The sequence below is a fragment of the Acanthochromis polyacanthus genome, chromosome 14 (assembly GCF_021347895.1).
Source record: "Acanthochromis polyacanthus isolate Apoly-LR-REF ecotype Palm Island chromosome 14, KAUST_Apoly_ChrSc, whole genome shotgun sequence".
Lineage (NCBI taxonomy): Eukaryota > Metazoa > Chordata > Actinopteri > Pomacentridae > Acanthochromis > Acanthochromis polyacanthus.
The window spans coordinates 35,448,099-35,461,918 of NC_067126.1; the positions used below are offsets into that span (position 1 = coordinate 35,448,099).

Consider the following 13,820-nt stretch of genomic DNA (forward strand, 5'->3'; position numbering starts at 1 on the left):
CCGCCACACTATGATCAGCACCAAATGCCCACTATCCCAGGCCAGCGCTCACAAAGCATGCTGGGAAGGACAAAAGCAGACCTTCAGCCGATTGGTTCCACCTTATTAACAGCTTGTAATCTTCTCATGTCTTTGGCGAGGCCTCCCAGAGCAGGAGTTAGGCCCAATAGACAAGGGAGTCCTCCGTCTACGCTTTGATGCAGAGCAGCTTTTCTCCCTTTAAAGTCCTACTCTCTTATATTTCTATTGTTGCTGCCGCTGCACCTGTTTGTCCGCAGGAACACATGGAGGAAATCAGTCACTGGCAACTGTTAATTTCTCATTAGACTCTCTTTGCGCGTCGTAAACAGACGACAGTCCAGGCAGATAGCAGGTGCACCTCATTTAACGGCTTCACAAAGTTCAGAAACAAAAATTAACTTTTCTGATTGTCAGACCTGCAAATATGGCCGAGAATAAACAAAACCACGGTTCATTTATGAGACGGCAAATCTGTGGACTCTTACCTGAAGCTTATTGGTTGATTTTTTAGTAGTTTATTGGTTATTATTAGTTCTTATTTATTTATTAGTGGTTATTATTAATGTTAGTTAGTGAAGAAGCTTCTTTGTCGTTAGCATCAGTTCAAATCAAATCTTTGATGTGGTTCATTTTAATCCTCTCAACGCTTCCAGCAGGTTTGAAAGGTTTGTTGTCTTTAAAAAATAAGTCAGAATGACAATTATCAGAGCAGAGAATTGAAAACCAGCAAACAACCATCAGATTTTCTGCTGTCTGTCAGCCTATATATGTGTCATTTCTGGTGTTCTCTTATGAAAATCTACCAAATCCAAGCCTCAAATTTTGATATTTCATCAAAATCACTTTATTCTACATAATCTAATTTAACAATTTCCCAAAATAAAGTGTTTGTTTGAACCAGAATCTGTGAGAAACAAATAATTTTGCGTTCCTCTCTACAACTGAGAAGACATGCATGATTTAACCGTCACACGACAAAAGAAATCATGGAGAGACCATTAAAATGTAAGCAGTAGATATCTGTAGCATGCAGACTGCCCCCTTTTTCTCAGTATTGCAAGATTTTTTTCCCAATTTTTGTAAAATAAAATCCATGTCTGTGGCTCAGAGAGTAGAGTGAGGTTTTCCTACACTGCAGAATTCAACACTTCATGTTCTAAGGTAAGAAACCAAACGTTCAGGTAGTTCTGATGGGAGGAAGCAGCTCGATGGCAGCTCTGTCCCCACTGGTAATGACTGAATGAGCAACACTTTGTAAAGCTCCTGGAAGAACCTCGCTGAGGTTAAACGGCGACTATTTACCTTTTTAAACCCTGCATGACAAAAACACGTGGGTCAATCTATAATTGAGGGACTTTGTTATTATCATGTCTTTACAAATTCCATAATTATTTATCATGGAAACAATCACTTATTGATTAAAAAAATAGTGGATATCATTAAAATGTCAACTCAATAACCATCTGAATTCAATAACAACCACCTGCTAATTAGCTAAACAGTAATAAAGTGAGCTTATTCAGAAATAGTTTTGATTGTGTTCTTTTTATTAAGTTGAGATAATCGTGACAGATATTTCTTTTTTGGCAATATATAAAATTTTGTATGGAAAATAAAAATAAAATCATAATGAATTAGAGCAGAAAAATGTTAGGGAAGCCATCACCGTGAAAAATGTACTAAACTGAGCATTGAATGATGTGATAACCAGGTTTGACCTTTTCTAAATCTAGCTGAGCTTTTTTGGTGCCTAAACATAACCAAGTAAACACCAAGAGAAAAACCGTGACAACGAAAGTCAAATCCACACATCTAATGCTATTTTAATGGTTCAAGCGTCTCCTGGATGAAAGTTTGACGGCTTACAGCACCACCAGCACCTCCAGCTTACAAATGCAGGCTCCTTTCTCTTTGTAAGTGCAAAATTGTGACTTCACCACCAATAAATCTTCTGCTACAAGGTGCTGGAGGTCTTTACTGAACCACATGTATGGAAATAACATGCAGCAGTAACTGAGATTTGTTGGTATGATAACGTCTGAAACATTTGACGATGAGGAGATATTCAGTGAATCTAAAATAAACCGTATTGGATCAGGATCGCTGACTTTACCTTTAAAACAGCTGCATGCCGGAGTAAAGCCCAGTATGTTCGCATATAAAAAGAGTTTGATGACCTGAAGCTCACAGTGGGTTTGCATGTTGCTGCAGGTGCACTCTAACGTCTAGAAACTGTTTATTCACCACTAAGAGATCCGGGTATAGCTAAAACAAAGTGTCAGAATTACTGCTGTTTTTTATTCTTCTACTTCTTCCTCTACTCCTGTAATAATTTAAAACAGTGAATCAGACCCGTGTTTTAGGTTCTATATTGAAATAATTATTGAAAGAACTTCTTCTCATTAAGCTGAGGACAGTCAGTGACGAACAGACGAGGACACTAAATAGCTGCGTAATCGTGCCAATTTGTGGAATTGGAAAGCCTCCTTCAGACATTAAGCGCCTGATAAATCCTCACAAACACACCAACAAGTGACACACAGAAGAGTCAATCAGACACCTGATGTAAATCGACTCCATTAAGTCAAGATTGTGTCCGGAGCAGCAGCAGCGACTCAGAATTAATTCATGAATGTCTCTTTATATCCGCTGAGGTGGCTTCATAATTAGGCCAATTTGTTCTCAATTAAGGAGCGGGTGGAGGTTGTTTTCAGCCAGGAGAGATCTGCTGGGCGGGCAAAACTCAGATTTGTTCCTTTCAAAATGCTATGTAAATTTATAAATGTATATATCTGTCAAAATACTGAAAAACAATACTACAAACCTGGATTGAATACTCTGAATTAAATGTTTTAAAATCTTCTATTTGCATTAAACGGCAAACAGATGCAGATGAAGGTTTGTTGGTTTGGTTAGAGTTCATTTTATTGATTTATTAGATGATATTTTTTCCCAACTTTCGCTTCTAAAACCAGAACCAAATGTTAGCACTGAAGTTAGTGAAGCAGCAAAACCCAAACTTTGAAAACTGCAGAAGTCAAATCCGTTTAAAACCAGTTAAACTGATGCACAGTAGAAAGAAATCCCGGCATTGTTTGGTTAAAATGTAGAAAAGCTGAAACAAATCTCGTGATTTATCAAAATGTGTTTTTCATTTTCCCAAATATTGCTTCAGTTCCTACATATTCTGTTGAAATTTTAGAACTGTATGAATCTAAGTTAGTGTAAATTTTGAAACCTGCAGAAGGAAAATCTGCTAAAAGGAGAAAAAAAACAGTTTAACTGATGCATGATAGGAGAGAAAATGGTAATGTTTGGTTCAAATCCATAAAAGCAAAAAAGCCATAATGAATCTAATGTATTATCAATTTTCTTTTTCCTTTCCCCAAACTTTGCTTTAGTTTCTGTCACCGATATCAGATGTGAGCAACTAAAACCTTATAATAAACGAGATGAAAATCTGTTTAAACCTGATAAACTGAGGCTGACTGAAAACAATCCTGGTGCTGTTTGGTTAAAATATATGAAATCTGAAACAAATCTAGTAAATTATCAAAATCCGTTTTTCATTTTCCCAAATTTTGCTTAATTTATCACCACTGGAGTCAAATGTGAGCTTAAAAAGCTGCAGAAACCTTAAAACGTCCATAACTGTAAACTTTGGAACTTACAAAAGCAAAACCTGCTTAAAACCAGTTCAAACTGGTGAAAACTCTGGTAAATTTGATTAAAGTCTATCACAAATAAACACATTAGAATGATTAATCGTCTACATGTTGGTGATTTGTACTTTCAGAATTATATATATATAAAAAAGGAGAAAACAAAGAAACTACAAAGAAAAGAAAATAAGCAAAAACACTGAGCATATGTTTTCATTCCTTTGATACTTCCTCCATTTTCTCATCTTTTTTAAAACTATTTTTGCTGGTGTTTGCAGAGAAAGGATTTCATCAGCTTTCTTCCTCGGTGGTGTCAGTCTGGGTGTATCTGTCATCCTGTACTGGGGATAAATCGACTCGGGGAGTTTGGCCGAGGTGTCTTCCTGTCTGTCAGCCGCAGGAAACGGCTCCACACAGACGAGGCATTTAGCTCCCAGGTGCAGACCCCCCATCGGACGGCCTGGCCCAGATGGACAGGGCTCTTTCCACCATAAAGACACTAGTCTTCCCCCTGCCCTGAAGCCACCGGTGCTCCTGCCCTGGTCCAGCCTCATCAAAAGGAGCCTGGAAGCTGGGAGGGAGGCGGATACGCTGCCGCAGCCCCAAATCAAGCTCACTTTTCTTCCCCTTGTAAGTGGTGGTGGAGGGGAGGAGGAGGGGGTGCAGTGTTCTAGTAGACACCAGCTTCTTTCTTTCTCCTCTATTCTGACTTCTGTATGTGCGGCTCCTCGCAGGTGTCCTCTTTTTATTTCTTCTCTCGAATCAGAAACGATCCTGAAATCCAGTGAAAACCATCGGCCGCTTTTCTTTCACTGCTGCGTTTATTACCTCTCATTGTGAGCCGGCACTAGAAATCAAAATGAGCACACACACACACACACACACACACACACACACACACACACACACACACACACACACACACACACACACACACACACACACACACACGTCCACGGTGGCTGCCTGCACTCTGTTCTCCTGCAGGTGCGAGGCCCATCCGCCTGGCCTTTTCATGCAGCCTCTCTTTCCTGTCCGTCTGCAGCCGTCCTTTCAGCTTCAGCCCCAGCAGCAGCCGGACGCCACCGGACCGCTGGTGGGGAAGGGAAGCGCATCTTTCACCGCCCCGAACCACAAGAGAGGAGCCGGCTGGGAAGAAAGAAAGGGTCTTCCTCCTCTGCATCTCCTTCTGCTTTCATCGTAAACAACTTGCTTTCTGTTTGTGCCGCTGCTGTCCTTCTCCCCCTCCTCACGTGGCACTTTACAGGGAGGATAAGGAGGATGGAGGGGGAGGTGAGGGGAGGCAGTGCACAGAGGGGACGGCCAGCTCCACCGTGCCACAGAGTGATGCCGAGCTCTTTTTTGTGCCTCATGAATGGCACATTTGAAGGTTTCCAGCCTTGCTCGGTGCCCCCGGCCAGCTTCACCTGTGGTCGGAGTCAATCGGCCCGTTGTGTTTCTGTCTGGAACGCTGCCCAGCTCTCCGCCAGCCCAGCAACAATAACCCCCACCTCAAAACCATCAATTAACTCCCCGCACACAACGACCTATCCATTCACCGTCTGCCAAAACTGTTCTCCGACACGATTAATACCCGGCTAATAGTGCTAATACCTGCTCTCTGTCACTCCACTAAGTCCTGTTGGTTTAATGGCCTCCGAGCTGCTAAAAGGGGCTCGGGGGTGCATTCCATTAAGCTCATAATGTTGTTTTCCCAATTAAATTCACAGAAAGAAAGAGTAAAAGCAACACACTGACAGTTCTAATATGTTTAGCAGCTCATGCTAGCATTCACCGTCCTGTTGTTTTCATTTTCCTGGTGGCTTGGATGTCAAATAATAATCAGTTCTGCACTGTTAGACACCAGAAATATCTTTTAAACGTGCACCGTTTGAGCATGTGTTTAACTGTGATGCAACATGAGAGTATTACCAATTTGAAAGTAAAGTTTAGATCACATTGTCGATGCCCGCACAAACTTTTATGGACAGATGGATTCAAATTTTGACCAAAGTGGTGAAATTAACAAGGTTTTAAGTGACATGGGGCAAAATTTCAAAGGCACTGTCTCATAAAACCGTGCTGTACAGACACTCATAAAGACCCCTCCAGTGAAAATCAACAAGTCCATATGGTAGTTTCAGTTGCTGGAAGACTTATTGTGGTGTAATCAGCAGCACTTCCACCTTAAAACTGCAGCGTACCAATAACAAAAACACAGATTTAGCCTTCTGGGGATTCATACAACTACCAGTCAAAAATTTGGACACATTTTCTAATTCAATGTTGTATTTTATATATTTTTCTGCATTGTAGATTAATACTGAAGACATCAAAACTATAAAAGAATACATCTGGAATTATGTTGCAAAGAAAAAAAGTGTTAATCTTCAATATTAATCTACAATGTAGGAAATAATGCACACGAATAAAAAGCAGTGAATGTGTGAGAAGTCGTGTCCAAACGTTTGACTGGTGGTGAACATTAAACCTAAAGAACCAACTCTGTCAGTTTGCAGGATGAGACTTTCTGTATCATTCTTCTTCTTCAGAGTCGGTTTCTGGTTCAGGGCTGAATTATTGCAGTCCTACAGCTTGTCACTGTGCAGCAGAGATCAGTTTACAGTGTTTGAGTCAGAGGTGAGCTGGTGTGCTCGAGCTGCAGCGAATGGACTTCATAGATCTGATTCCAGAGAGAAGTGACATGTCAGTTATTTATAGGCTTGAAAAGATTATTGGCATGGAAACAAAAGCTTTAAAATGTGTCACTTTGTTGATTAGTTTTATGAACATTTGTGTGCGTTTGTCCACTTTGATCTCTGTACTTGTAGAACAGCTTCTTTTTAACTATCAGATGTACGTATGAATATATTCATTGTGTGACTGAATTTAGCCTGTTTGTCTCGTTTTATGTATGTTTTATAATGGCAGCTTCTTTAGTGAGGGTAGAGCCTCACTGAGGAAGATCATCAGGACTTCAGTTGTGTTAATGTTCAATCTGACCTTCTAAAACCGTCTAACATCGCTGACTATCTTGTGTGAAATGATCCCTTTCCTTAGTGGGATTCTGCTGGCGATCTGTGTGTCACCTTTGAGCTGTTTTTTCCCCATTGAACTGTCAGGAAACCCAGTCAGACGTGCATCTGTGTGTTTCTAAAGAGCCATCCTGTGTCGGGGAGGAGTTGGGCTGAGGTGGGGGTATCTGAGGGGAGCATTTAGCTCACTTCTCCTCAGTGGGAGCCGTCACTCTCGCCTCACGCAGCTGTGGAACTGAGACAAAACCGAGCGGCCGCTTTTTGAGGCTCTCGGTTACTCACTTGTGGAGCCAGAAGCCGACGCTGTGCTGGATGGCAGCTGGAGGTTTCCTGCAGGCAGAGGGGAGATCAACAGGTGGAGGGAAGGAGGACGGGATTCTGCAGTCGGTGGATTTTTCTTCCGTGTTTCTGCATTGACTGGTTCTCAGACTTTGTCTTTAGCTGAAGTGCAGCTCCAGACTATGAATGTTCTGTCCAACCCGGTGATCAGGGCCCAGGAGCCCCTCTGTGGCCCCGGCTCCGTGCAGGACTTACCCCACTGCCCTCCAGGCTTCAGCCTCAGCTCCCGCCTCAATCCTGCACCGATGCTCGGCCTCCAGACCGGCCAGAGAACCACCAAACCGCAGAGGGAGCTGAGCCCCGAGGAGCAGCAGGAGCTGAGGAGGAAGATCAACAGCAGGGAGAGGAAGAGGATGCAGGACTTGAACATCGCCATGGATGCTCTGAGGGAGGTGATGGTGCCGTACGCCTCCTCGCCTTCCTCTGCCTCCTCCCAGTCCCACCAGCCTGGAGCTCCTCCAGGCCGGAGGCTCTCCAAGATCTCCACCCTGGTCCTTGCAAGGAACTACATCCTGCTGCTGGGCTCCTCCCTGCAGGAGATGAGGCGTCTGCTGGGGGAGGTGAGCGTCGGGATGGGGGTGAACACGGGGCCGGTCCCCCGGCTGCTGCTGGCTGGAGGGTGGCCCCTCATCTCGGGCCCCGGTCAGCTCCTCCTCACCCAGGAGTCCCTCCTCTCCTCAGCCTCCTCCTCCTCATCATCATCATCCTCTGCAGCAGCTAAGTGTCCCCTGCTGTCTCCGGGCCCCATGGAGGCCTCACTGGCCCCGGTGCAGTGGAGCTCAGCGGGGGCCTCGGGAGGGCCCCTGTGCCCCTGTGGGGTCTGCAGACTGCCCAGGTTCAACCACCCGGCTCCAGCTCCACGGTTCCCAAAGTGACTCCCGGAGATGGAGAAGATCTGGAAGCCTAGATGACTGTTCATGTATGCAGCCTTTAACATGTTAATAATAGAATATTTTACTACTCACACTTAGGCTTTCCTTCTTTTTTAAATCTAATAATGTCTCTTTGGTTATGAGCGTTTTATTACATTTCTTATGTTACAGAAATACAGTTAATTCATCAGATAATTCTAATTTCGGTGTGAATGTTGCACAGACTGCAGTGTTCTGCTGCAGCTGGATGAATGGAGATCAGATCCCTGGATAAAGGGTTCTTAGAAATAAAGTTTTGCTAGTTAAAGGCAGCCTGCTTTCATCTCTGAGCAATACAGTCGACTATGAACTCAATCTTTCCCTTGAAGCTTGAAAATGTGTCTCGTTGTCATTTCTGTATTTCTATCTTTTGTGGGCGGAGCTTCACATCGCTGTCAATCAAAGTGATCCAACCAAAACCAGAGTTTTTCATTCTTTAAACCTGAAAACTGAACATTTATCACGACACAAACTTTAAAGGTGAGCAGAAAAAGCAGAAATCCAGGACGTTATTTTATAGCAACATTCTTGTTTGAATGTTCAGATTAAAGAAGAGAAAAGTGATGCGAAAATGATGCTGCTCAAAGGGAAAATGACTAAATTTAGTATGTACATAAAAAAACAAGTCATTTTTAAGTGTGCTCTATAGGGAGACTATTGCATTTTAATTATTGTTCCACTCATTGGAGATAGAGGAGACACTCACACACAGAAAACAAACAAAAAACAGAAATTCATTGGATTAAAACCTGGTGCAGTGAGTCTGAAGATGATGTACAACTGATAGATATGCAAACAGGTGTAAAATCAATCAATAAAAGTGCCCGTTTACCAAAAATATATGCACAAAAGCAGCAGAATTTCTTGCAAACAAACTACAGAAGGAGTTTACTGTGAAAATGCTGTTTATTAAACTGATAAGACTTAGTATGTTTGCAGTGGAGACTCAGACTTAACTCACACTGGTCTTCTTCTCCTGTGTGACTTGTACTTTTTAAATTTTTTATGCACTTTCAATATTAGAAGTCAGATAAACAAAGTTAAGATCTTCACATCTGAGATTTTTTCACAGCAAGTTAAGATTAGACACCACAGGCAGCCTGATATTTACTTATTCACTTAAAATCAGTCAATAGAAGCACATCTATCCCGACAATCTATGTGCAGAAATAGCAGAAAAGAGTCTACTGTGAAAATTATGTGTATTATACTACATATACTAAGAATGTTGCATCAAATTAGGATTTTGAACTCTTCCAAACACACCATGCTTTCCTCCAATATGACTTGACCACACTTGGTTTTTAGTGCATTTTTAATATTATTAGGCTGAAGATTAGACATCACAAGCAGCTTCATAGTCACTTTTCAGGTCACTTGATTGCACTTTTTCAGGTCTTTTGTGTGCCTTATTTACTCACATCCCTCTCCTTCCATCCCTGGATGTCTTCTGCAGAGAGTCGCTCGTAGAAAAAGCAGAGGAGCAAACTTCTCATTGCATCTTCTGTGCTATAATTTTTGACATACTGCAGATTCAGACAAGACGCCGAGCTGAAAAGCGTCATCCAACCCCGACATTCAAACAGTCCTCCTTTTGTTTGCGTCTTGTTTCCTCCTTCCTTTCCTTTAGTTTATTATCTTGTCAATAATGCGCTACACAAGTCTGAGCAGAAGAAAAGGAAAAGTTAAGGTCTAAGTTGATGAGTTTAACTGACGATAAATAGTGCTTAACTTGTTAAAAATGCACCAGAATCTAGCTGGAGATTTAGTGTGGATAGTGCTGTTCTTTCTGCTTCCTTCTATAAAAAAAAATTCACATTAATGTGAATTGATTTGATTGCACTTTTCACGGTTTTCCAGGTATTTTTGTCCCTTATTTACTCTCCACTATTGCACGTCCTTCCATCCCTCGATGTCTCCTGCAGAGATTTACTCGTAGAAAAAGCAAACTTCTCATTGCATCCTCCCTGCTACAATTTCTGATATACTTCAGATTCAGAGCTGAAAAGCGTCATCCAACCCTCCAACCCTCCAGCCCCGACTCCCCCCTAAAAACAGTGAAACAGTCCTCATCTCCCCCCGCCTCCATTCACGGCTCCAACAAGCGAAAGATCAAAACCCACCGTGTAATTACTGCTCCACAGAGAGAAGGCCTTTTGATTATTAGCCCCCTCTCGTCTCCTCTAAAATTCTTGATGTTTCTGTGCGTGGAGGAGCCGGGACGGGCTGGTTCGGTGCTACTCATTACACTCACGCCACAATATGTTCAAACGCCCAGAAAATGTGTCGCCCTGAATGGAGGTTCACTCCTGCAAACCCTCTGGAAGAAAGCAGCAGCCTCCTCCTGAGAGGGTCGATATTCTTCCAAGCGGCCCTCAGCCCGGCCGCATGAATAATAATAATGCAAATAATCATAATCATAATGCTGATAAAATACTCTAAATAATTGCCACCCCAGAATAAGAGGATTATGGAGGGTAGATATGTGAATGGTGGCGGGTGAAAGGAGGGAATCTGTTAGCATCAGGGAGGACAAAGGAGGAGCTGGATGCCATTAAGTGAGATTAAGCTAAATAAGGCTTGATTTTCTTACAAGGTGAAATGAGGAAGGAGAAGAGGGTGAGAGTGAAGGAGGTGAGGAGAGGAAGGAGGGGGGGAGCCTGATTCACAGATCAAAGTAAGACGTCCAAACTTCACGTCTTTCATTTACATATAGCTGCTTTATGTCTGGCGGGGATTAGCTAGCTAGCTGGTAGCGCTCCATTCTGCTACCTCTGACCACCATCCACTTCCTCCTGCTCTCAGGATGCTTCGGCCTCCTCTTCTCCTCTTTCTCTTTCTTTTATTTTTTCCCCTTTCTAAGTCGGCCTCCTTAATTTCTCCCCCCTCTCGTTCTCTGCTCTTTCTCTCTGTTTCTCCGAGAGCCTCTCACTTTCTTGTGTTTGGTGGTTTCATTGTGGCGGCGACGCAGGGGTCTGCTGGGGCTTTGTGTTAGCACTTTAACTCATCTCCATTTCATCACTGTTGTTCAATGGGGCGAGGAGAGCAAGTAAGACAATGCATGCACACACACACACACACCACGCACACGCACACACACTTATTTAACTGCGGACAACCAGAAAAACTCACTTTACTCTTTTTCAAAGCAGAGCGCATCCTAAATCTGACTTTATTTCTCATAAACATCACATTTTTCATCATAAAAATTAATTTTATTGAAATTAAAAGTCTTTCCACACACATGATTCACACATAAACAAGTTAAGACAGTGAAATGCCGCTAAAAAGTACCAATGATGCCAAATTTAAGACTCACAAACAGGTCTGAGGATCTTTAGGATGTATATGAAATAGAAAAACAAAAACATATTCGAAGCATTGACCAAGACTTTGCTCAGCTCCTACAGGTGAAGTTTAATACAAAAACAGATTAAAGTGACTCCAAATGAACTCAAGAAGTGAAGAGTTTGAAGGCAGCTTTTGCTTTTAGCCTGAGGACAAACCTTATAGTCTCTTAGACATTAAGTTTATACGATATAAAATAGTTTTCTTAATTATGTAGAGCTGACAGATGTAATTTCAGAGGTAGAAACTACATTTCTGTACCTGAGTAAAGTCATAAGAAGGAGGCTGAGTTGGACGGCAGCACTTTGACCTGTTTACAACCAGTCTGTGTTTAGTCCGGATAAAGTTAAGGAAAGTTGGTTGGTTCAGTTAAATTCGACATTTTCTGCTTTATTTCTCTGCAGATTTTAATGAAGAATTGTTAGTAGAAGACCATGAATATAAAAATGAATAATAAAAATCATTCCTATAACTGGGGGCAGTAAAATGCAAAAAAAAAACAAAACTTTATTATAGACATTTTAGTGAGATATATTAATTAGCATTTCCTTGTTAGGAGAAATCCTGAAGTTTGTGGTTTTAATGTCTGTAGAAAAACTATAAAAAAAAAACATAATTTCAAGGGCACGGATTGCTGTGGTTAGAAATCAATAGAAATTATGATCATACTGGATGTTAAAGTTCATCTTTTTATGAGCAGAATTTATCAATGTTCTCATCTCTGATTGTTGTAATGGACGCTGTAAAGCTGCTCCACTTTCTGCTGTGTTATTCATTTTTCCTCTATTTTCTGTTATTTTTGGACATCAGGACACTTTATTGTCTGCTTTTTTTGCTCACATACAAACTGAAATCATGGTAGTTTTCTGCCAGATGTAGGTTTTTGCATGCAAAGAATGATTTCTACCATTTATAAAATAATGAGTGATGCAGAACCAGCAGAGGTGGAGCTTTGTTCCAACCCTTAAAGCCAACACGCCGTCACTAATTTAACGTCAGAGAAACTTCCCAGCATTTTATTTATTTATTTATAGTTTATTTAATAGGGACCAGTGTATACAATAAACATGTATAACACTATAACATTTATAGCCAGAGCTAATTTGCAAAGTCCGTCCCTAGAAGGGCTTTTACAGAAGAAAAAAAACCCAAAACAACAACAACAACAACATTAATACAAAGACAAATCTAAAAATGGTTGCAGACCTGATCCCCTTTTAAAACCCGCTTCAGTTCATTTTTAAAGGCCCCTAGATCTAAGTCTTGTTTCAGTTCGCGTGACAGAGAGTTCCACAGTTTTGCAACCTTAACAGAAAAGGCAGATCTTCCAAGCACAGTGCTGCATCCGTACTGATGAGGTGTAAACTCGTCTGACTCGACATGATTCCAGCTGCAGCTACTTTCTAGCGTGGACCTTATCTTCCTCCATCTCCTCTCTGCTGCCTCTCATCTCAGAGTGCCGTTTGCCTCCAGGCCTTTGTCGTCCCGTTTCAGAGCACTTAACCAGTCAACGTGGGGAGTCCTTGGCTTAGGAAGTCCTGAGCCATAAATTTCATCCCCACAATGAGAGGAGCGCTGGGGCTGGTCAGGACCCCCATTTACTTTCTAACCCAGCTTTTATTCCTGGCTGCCTAAATAACACCAGGCCCTCCTGTGCTGTCCCACCCCGACATTCCCGCTCCCCTCTGTCACCCCGTCGTTCTCAGACCGGCCCGATACAACGGGGTTACTGCTGAGTCTGCCGGCCCGCTCATTAAGCATCGTGTTCTCTCCCACCCATCCCAGCCCTCCGCCCCATTCACACCACCGCCCTCATTACAAGTTTACGGGCCGCCATCAACCGTCAGCTCATTACCTCTCAGATGGTGTGTGGTCACCGGAGACGTGTTGTCTTTACAAAGTCTGAAATCATCTCTAAAGGTTTGCACATTCTTCTGTGATAGAAGGACGAATAAGCGTTGAACTGCAGGTGGAGAAATAATCACTAAACCCTGAACAGGTCATCAGACTGACCTCTGATTTCTATAAAATCAGATAAATATGACCAAAAGCAGATCAAAACGAAGTGAGAATTACCTTTAAGTCATTGCTAAGCAGAAAGCAAGAGGAAATATTAAAAGAAAGGAAGAATTTTTGCTAATAAATGATTATAAAATGAACCCCCTGCAGCTAAAAGTGAAACTCCTCCTTTGTTTAAAGTTCTGTGAAATCTATTTGAGACCCAAAGAACTCAGAGCTTAATCCACATCCTCAGATTAGGATTGGCTCCAGAATGTGCCACTTTACTTGATCATTAACTAGATTTTCTCCATAATCACAAATAAAATGGAAGTTGTAGGAGCTACTGAGCAAAAGCAGACTGTTTGTTTTCATTATGATTTAGGTATTTAAAGGTTTTAGGTCAGAAAACCACTAAAAATCCGGTCTGTTCTTGGTTTTCTAAAACGTACGTATGACTAAAGATCAATAATAATGCAAAGTAATAATAAATCGTGTCACTGCTG

General features: G+C 41.9%; 1 protein-coding gene across 1 annotated transcript; it reads left to right on the forward strand.

The window, feature by feature from the left end:
* Positions 1-6,835: 6,835 nt before the first annotated feature.
* On the forward strand, positions 6,836-8,236 carry olig1 (oligodendrocyte transcription factor 1). The gene has a single exon (XM_022210898.2). It carries the CDS (start codon positions 7,180-7,182, stop codon positions 7,930-7,932), a length of 753 nt encoding a protein of 250 aa, XP_022066590.1. The 5' UTR covers positions 6,836-7,179; the 3' UTR covers positions 7,933-8,236.
* Positions 8,237-13,820: the final 5,584 nt, after the last annotated feature.

What these genes read in the sequence shown, in the direction of transcription:
- olig1 (XM_022210898.2), top strand. Translation starts at nt 7,180, where the DNA reads ATGAATGTTCTGTCCAACCCGGTGATCAGGGCCCAGGAGCCCCTCTGT.